At 43.8% G+C, this 7,696-nt stretch overlaps 1 protein-coding gene across 1 annotated transcript in view; it reads left to right on the top strand.

The window, feature by feature from the left end:
• The first annotated feature begins 1,372 nt into the window (after window positions 1-1,372).
• Window positions 1,373-7,696, top strand: part of TEX48 (testis expressed 48) — a 15,087-nt gene continuing 8,763 nt past the window's right edge. The window contains 1 exon segment of the mRNA XM_029203473.1: window positions 1,373-1,545. Within this exon segment, the coding sequence (XP_029059306.1) occupies window positions 1,373-1,545 (173 nt within the window).

The raw sequence follows: 7,696 nt of genomic DNA, 5'->3' as shown, positions 1-7,696 counted from the left end.
TATTCACACTCACTAAGATGGTTAAAGTAAAAAAGACAGACAATAACAAGTGTTGTTGAGGATATAAAGCAAATGAAACCCTCATACATTGCCGAGGGTAGTGCCACCTTGGAAACACTCTGGCAATTTCTGAAAAGTTAAAATTGAGTTACTATCTGACTCAGCAAATTCATTTCCAGGTATATATACCCAAGATAAAAGAAAACACATGTCCATAAGAAAACTGGCACACAAATATTCACAGCAGTATTTTTTGAGCCAAGAAGTGAAGAGAACCTAAATGTCCATCAATAGATGAACAAAATGTGGTATATCCATACAATGGAATATTATTTGGCAACACAAAGGAATGAAGAACTGATATATGGTACAATCTGGAGGTACCTTGAAAAAGTAAATCATATTGTATGATTTAATTTATATGAAATGTCCAGAAGAGGCAAATCCATAGAGACAGAAAGCAGATTAGTGGTTGCCAGGGGCTGGAAGGAAGGGGGAATGGAGAGTGACTGCTAATGGACATGGAGTTTCCTTTTGGGGTGATGCAAATATTCAGGAATTAAACAGTGTTGCACAATTCTATGTACACCTTAGAAGTATAAATTTTATGGCATATGAATTATATTTCAATAATCTATCATTTTAAAAACTTTATTTTCAAAACAATCCAGTTAGAAAGTGGGCAAAAGACATGAAGAGACGTTTCACCTAAGAGGATGTATGAGTGACTAATAAGCATGTAAAAAGATGTTCAGAGCTTCCCTGGTGGCGCAGTGGTTGAGAATCTGCCTGCCAATACAGGGGACACGGGCTCGAGCCCTGGTCTGGGAGGATCCCACATGCCGCGGAGCAACTAGGCCCGCTAGTTGGGGACTAGTGAGCCACAACTACTGAGCCTGCGCGTCTGGAGCCTGTGCTCCGCAACAAGCGAGGCTACAACAGTGAGAGGACCGCGCACCGCGATGAAGAGTGGCCCCCGCTCACCGCAACTAGAGAAAGCCCTCGCACTGAAACGAAGACCCAACACAGCAAAAATAAATTAATAAACTCCTACCCCCAACATCTTCTTTAAAAAAAAAATGTTCAACACTAGTAGCTATTAGGGAAATGCACATTAAAATCACAATGAGATACCAAGACACACCTATTAGAATGACTAAAATAAAAAACAGTGAAAAAAACACTGGAGAAGAGGAGAGTTGCTGGTGGAAATCTAAAATGGCACAGTCCCTCTGGAAAATAACCTGGTCAACAGCAGAGCCCATTCACAATTCCCGAGAAATAAAAATAGAATCTGGGTAATAAAATAAAGTCTAACCTTTTTTTTCTTTTTCTTTGTGTCCCGTCTAGCTTCACTTTCTCACAGGATACCATGGGCAGAGAACTCCACCCGGCACTTCAGACCAGAGTTCCTAGTGCGAAAGGGCTTCGCCCGACACTGCAACTCGGGGCCGTGCAGAAGCGCAGCACGACACTGCAATTCAAGATGGCTGCGGTAGGCCGCGTGCAGAGAGGCTGCACCCAGCACTGTGATCTGGAGCGTGAGTAGCGTAACTGCGCGAGACCCAGGAGAACTCCGGCCCCGCCCCCTGCTGAAGAGACACCCCCCCCCCACTACAAAGCAGCCCCGCCCTGATGGCCTTGGGAGGGGGAGCGGGCGGAGCGCAGACTTTAGAGCGGGAGATGGCACCTCTGCGTTCTTTGATCAAAGAATAAAACTGGGGCTTCCCTGGTGGCGCAGTGGTTGGGAGTCCGCCGGCCGATGTTGGGGACGCGGGTTAGTGCCCCGGTCCGGGAGGATCCCTCATGCCGCGGAGTGGCTGGGCACGTGAGCCATGGCCGCTGAGCCTACGCGTCTGGAGCCTGTGCTCCACAGCGGGAGAGGCCGCAGCGGTGAGAGGCCCGCCTACCGCAAAAAAAAAAAAAAAAAAAAAGAATAAAACTTTCCTTTGCTTCTGAACCCAGGTCAGTTTAGTTATATTGGCGCGAGCGACACTAGGCAGGAAGACCCCTGTTGGGGACCAACTTGGAAGGGCTGGTAACAATTTGGCATTTTCTTTTAGAACTAAAAATGGGTTTACCATACAATCTAGAAATTGTACTCTTGGGCATTTACCCCACAGAAGTGAAAACTTATCTTCACCCAGAAACTAGTACATGAATGTTCAGAGTAGCTTTATTTATTTTTCCATAAATTTATTTATTTCATCTTTGGCTGCTTTGGGTCTTTGTTGCTGCGCACTGGTTTTTCTCTAGCTACAGCGAGCGAGGGCTACTCTTCGTTGGGGTGCACGGGCTCTAGGCGCGCGGGGTTCAGTAGCTGTGGCTCACGGGCTCTAGAGCACAGGTTCAGTAGTTGTGGCGCACGGGCTTAGCTGCTCTGTGGCATGTGGGATCTTCCCGGACCAGGGCTCGAACCTGTGTCCCCTGTATTGGCAGGCAGATTCTTAACTACTGTGCCACCAGGGAAGCCCGCAGAGTAGCTTTCTTTGTAATGGCCAAAAACTAGAAAGCATTCAAATATCTTTCACTGGATGACTGGTTAAACAAACTGTGGTACATGCATACTGTGGATTATGAGTCAGCAATGAAAAGGAATAAACTATTGATACATGCTAGAACTTGGATTAATCTCAAGGAAATTATGCTGAGTGAAAAAAGAAACTCAAAAAGAGGGGCTTCGGAGTGGCCCCACATGCCTCGGAGTGGCTGGGCCCGTGAGCCATGGCCGCTGAGCCTGCGCATCCGGAGCCTGTGCTCCGCAACGGGAGAGGCCACAACAGTGAGAGGCCCGCGTATCTCAAAAGAGAAAAAGAAAAAAAAACTCAAAAAGATACATTTTTTTGAGTTTTTTGAAAAAAACTCAAAAAGATACATGTTTCCATTTGTGAACATTCATGAAATGACATAATTATAGAAATGGGAAACAGATTAGTGGTTTCCAGGAGTTAGAGATGGTGGGGAAAGGGGGTGGTGTGGCTATAATGAAGTAGCACATAAGGAACTTTATGGTGATGGTAGTTAAGTGTCTTGGTTGTGGTGGCAGTTACATGAAGCCACATGGGATAAAACTGCGTGCAGCTACACACATACACACATATGAGTACGTACGAAACTGGTGAATGGTCGAATGAGCTTAGTGGATTGCACCAATGTTAATTTTCTGGTTGTGATATCATTAGTGATACAAGACGCTAACATTGGGGGAGACTGGGTAAAGGATTCATAGAAACTCTCTGCACTTGAAGTTGAGACACGGATGTAGAGAACAAACATATGGACACCAAGGGGGGAAAGCTGCGGGGTGTGTGTGTGTGTGTGTGTGTGTGTGATGAATTGGGCGATTGGGATTGACATGTATACACTGATGTGTATAAAACTGATGACTAATAAGAACCTGCTGTATAAAAATATAAAATTTAAAAATTAAAAAAAAGAAACTGCACATTTCTTTGCAACTTCCTGTGAATTTGTAATTATTTCAAAATAAAGTTGTTTTAAAAAACAAAAACAAAATACCTAAATTTATCCTTATCCAAAATGTACTCTTCCTGAATTCTCTAATTTCACATCCACAGGTATGAAAGCATCAGCCCAGACTCACCCTTCACTCTCAGTATCAAATAATAATAGTAACAGGCCACATTTATTGAACGCTTCTCTACCAGGTACTACAGTCAGCCCTCCACATCCGAGGGCTTCACATCCACAGATTAGACCAACCACAACAGAAAATACTCGGAGAAAAAACAAAAAATTCCAGAAAGTTCTAAAAAGCAAAATTTGAATTTGCACCTCTCCAGCAACTATTTACATGGTATTTACATTGTATTAGGTATTATAAGTAATGTAGAGATGATTTAAAGTATACAGGAGGATGTGCTTAGGTTACATGCAAATACTACACCATTTTATATAAGCGACTTGAGCATCCTCAGATTTGGTATCCTTGGGGGTCCAATTCCCCCCGCAGATACTGAGGGACAACTATACACTTGTGACATTCCATGGCTGGTCTAATGTATTCCTCACATCAACGCTATTATAATTCCCATTTTAAAGGTAAGGAAACTGAGGATTAGAGGGGTAAATGACCTTGGCCAACGTCATACAGCAAGTTACCACAGCAGGTTTCTCATGCAATCAGCCCAACTCCAGAGCCCATACCCTCTGGAATCACCAGATTCAAAATCCACCCACTTACCTTAGGCCAGTGCCTTAGTTCATTATTCTCTACCTGGACCAGGGATTAGTGCAGGAACCTGCTAACTAAACTCCTACCCCAGATCTAAGCTTGAATGGTAAACCACCCCAAACAGAAGACAATCTCCCAATTTCCCCACGCAAAGATTTCTTTTTAAGTATTTTGGCCAACCTGAATATATAAATGTTTTGTGCTATAGGTGAAACAACCAAACATCTATTTACAAGGATTCAATACAGGATGTGTGTATACAATGGCATATTATATATTATAAAATATATTAATTTAGAAATACCGCTATCCTCATTCTCCCATCTTCTGAAACAATTTCATTCAAATGCTTCTCACATACCTCTAACATCAGTATCTTTACAATTTTCATCTAACACAGGTTTCCAGAGTATATTTTCATTTCTAAGTTATTTGAAAAATAGTCCTATTGAATCCATATATAATACTGTCCCTGAAAAGCTAAAAAAATACATTTATACAGCATCAAGAAAAGTTAGGTTTTTAAAATTTGTTCTGTAGGTCAGTAGTTTTCAATGCTGGCTGCAAGTTAAAAATCATACTGTATTATAAACTTCAAAGTTGCTAAGAGGCTACATCTTAATTGTTCTCAACACAAAAAAGAAATAATTATGTGACGCAATAAAGGTGTTAGCTAACACTACTATTGCATAGTAATCATCCTGCAATATATAAATGTATCATACCAACACACTGTACATCTCAAACTTATACAACGTTATTTGTCAATTATATCTCAATTGTTTAAAAGTGCGATGGGGGAAAATCATCTGGGGAGCTTTCCAAAACTACCAATGCCCAGAAATAGTGATTTTACTGGCCTATAGAGTGGGCACTGAGCGTGGCTTTTTTTTTGTGGTACGCGGGCCTCACACAGTGTGGCTCTCCCGTTGCGGAGCACAGGCTCCGGACGCGCAGGCTCAGCGGCCATGGCTCACGGGCCCAGCTGCTCCGCGGCACGTGGGATCTTCCCGGACCGGGGCACGAACCCGTGTCCCCCGCATCGGCAGGCGGACTCTCAATCACTGCGCCACCACGGAAGCCCTGAGCGTGGCATTTTTAAATGTTCCTCCCTAAGGGCAGCCTTTGCAGAGAATCACTGCTTAGGTGTGTAATTAGCCATCTCCACAATGTAACTTAGTAGTTCTCAGTCTTGATTACGTATAAGAATCACCTGGAAAGCTTTGTCAAACTCCTGATACCCAGGCTTCACCCACTGCTATCCCCAAGGATTCTAATTTATCTGGAGTGAGGCCTGAGGGTATTCCTATGTTTTAAAAAACATCTCAGATGAATTTCACTTGCAGCCAGAATTGAGAACCTTCAATATTACCACTTAGGAGTACTTCTTTACAACTGAGGTTTAAAAGACTGTTTTAGCCACTATCGAATACTTAGTATGGCTTAGGTCACACAGACCAATTGCTCTGTAACCATGGTAACAGATAATCACCAGAACTTGTTTAAACACATTTCATCTGTTAATAAACTTTTATCTTGATGACCATTCTCCTGAAAGTAACCACCTGAACCCCAATCGACCCCTCCAACGGAACATCCAAAACTGTGCTGAAGTTTTGCTGGCTTCTGTTCCTTTTGTATCAGGTGACCTGTAGAAGCATCCAAAGATAGCACTGATTGAGAACATTTTAACCTAATTTGGCTTCCCCAAATAGAAACTGGTTGTCCTAAATAAAGGAACTGAGAGTTCCCCAAAGGTGAGAGATTTTGTCAGGACTCAATTTTCCAGAAAGGTAGATTGGGAAGAGAATGCCACTTTGTATTTGCACATATCATTAATAACAACCATTTCTTGAATGTTTACTATACCTAGGCACCGTGTTAAATGTTTACCTGACCTCATTTAATCCTAAAAATATCAATTAAAATTAAATAATTATTATTCCCACTTTTTAAAAATAAATTTATTTATTTTTAATTTCGGCTGCGTTGGGTCTTCCTTGCTGCGTGCAGGCTTTCTCTAGTTGCAGCGAGTGGGGGCTCCTCTTGTTGCGGAGCACAGGCTCTAGGCGCGCGCGGGCTTTAGTTGTGGCATGTGGGCTCAGTAGCTGTGGTTCATGGGCTGCAGAGCGCAGGCTCCATAGCTGTGGCGCCCGAGCTTAGCTGCTCCGCAGCATGTGGGATCTTCCCGGACCAGGGGTTGAACCCGTGTCCCCTGCATTGGCAGGCGATTCTTAACCACTGTGCTACCAGGGAAGTCCCATTATTCCTACTTTAAAGAGGAAGAAACCAAGACATGACGTCTATTTGCCTAAGGTTACCACCCTGCTGGCTACGGACACAGAATGTGGACCAAGGTCTTCTGCATCCAGTGCTATACCGCCCCCTTCTGGCCCAGCCATCCTCAAGATGCTTTCACCAGAGGCACCAGGACTTCCATTCCAGTGCCCCAAAGGACAGCATGGCATTGTGGACAGAGGGAAGGACCACTAGAGAGAGGATCAGCAGACATCCTCCCTCCTCCCTGCATTTGCAGTCAGTCCAAACCCCTCTGCCCCCAACATTCCGTGGTTCCCAGGCCCTGTGACATCACAGATAGTTCCATCTCTGCTCTGCCAGCTGCAGGTGAGTGAGGCTCAAAAGTTAGACCTGAGAGCAGGAGGGATATTGTTTCATACTTAAAGGGACAATGTCTCCATCACTCCTGGGCACCTTTTCACTTTGCTCCAGGAAGCAGACACCATCCCTCTTACCATGACCCCACTGTTTCTCTCTCTGGGTCCCAGTCTCCCCACCTGTGCTGAATGACCCCTAAGGGCTCCTCCAGCTCCAGAAGTCTTCCCGTTTGACCTCATTGATCTTTCTTGCTCTGGTCGAAGTTCTGTGGGGTCACTGAAGACCTGAAGTTCACAGCCCACTGGGGGTGACCCAAGGGCCCTGTTCTTTGGCTCCTGCTTCCACCTAGAGGAGGGCGCTGGTAGTGCAAGAAACAACACACCCACCCTGCCCTAACCAAAATCAACTCCACATTCTCATCAGTATCAGCATTTACATTTATTGAGCCTTTACAACGTGCCAGACAGCTGTGCTAAGCACTTTCCATCATTATTTATGTGAGGATTATTTAATCCTCACAACCACATTCTAGGGTAGATACTATTATCATTCCCATTTTACAGATAAGAAAACAAAAGTTCAGGAAAGTTAAATTCTTTTAAATTCCATAGCTAATAAATTGTAAATCTTTAGGAATTATATCCCAAAGAACGTGCTTGTGATTGCTATAGTGTCAAGATCCTTTCCATTTCTGAAAGGGTTCAGAAGTTCAAAACTCTTGGCTACCAACACTTAGAGGAGAAAGTGGTTCTACTCCCCTCTGTTTCTCGGGAAATTGCTGGGGAGTAAAGATATGAAAAGCATCAGTGCTAGATTCTCGGGAAATTGCTGTTTCTCGGGAAATTGCTGGGGAGTAAAGATATGAAAAGCATCAGTGCTAGATTC

The sequence above is a fragment of the Monodon monoceros genome, unplaced genomic scaffold (assembly GCF_005190385.1).
Source record: "Monodon monoceros isolate NGI ecotype Baffin Bay Population unplaced genomic scaffold, NGI_Narwhal_1 Super_Scaffold_5, whole genome shotgun sequence".
In the NCBI taxonomy this organism is placed as follows: Eukaryota; Metazoa; Chordata; class Mammalia; order Artiodactyla; family Monodontidae; genus Monodon; species Monodon monoceros.
Note: the sequence above shows the minus strand (reverse complement) of the source record. Positions and strands in the feature narration are given on the sequence as shown.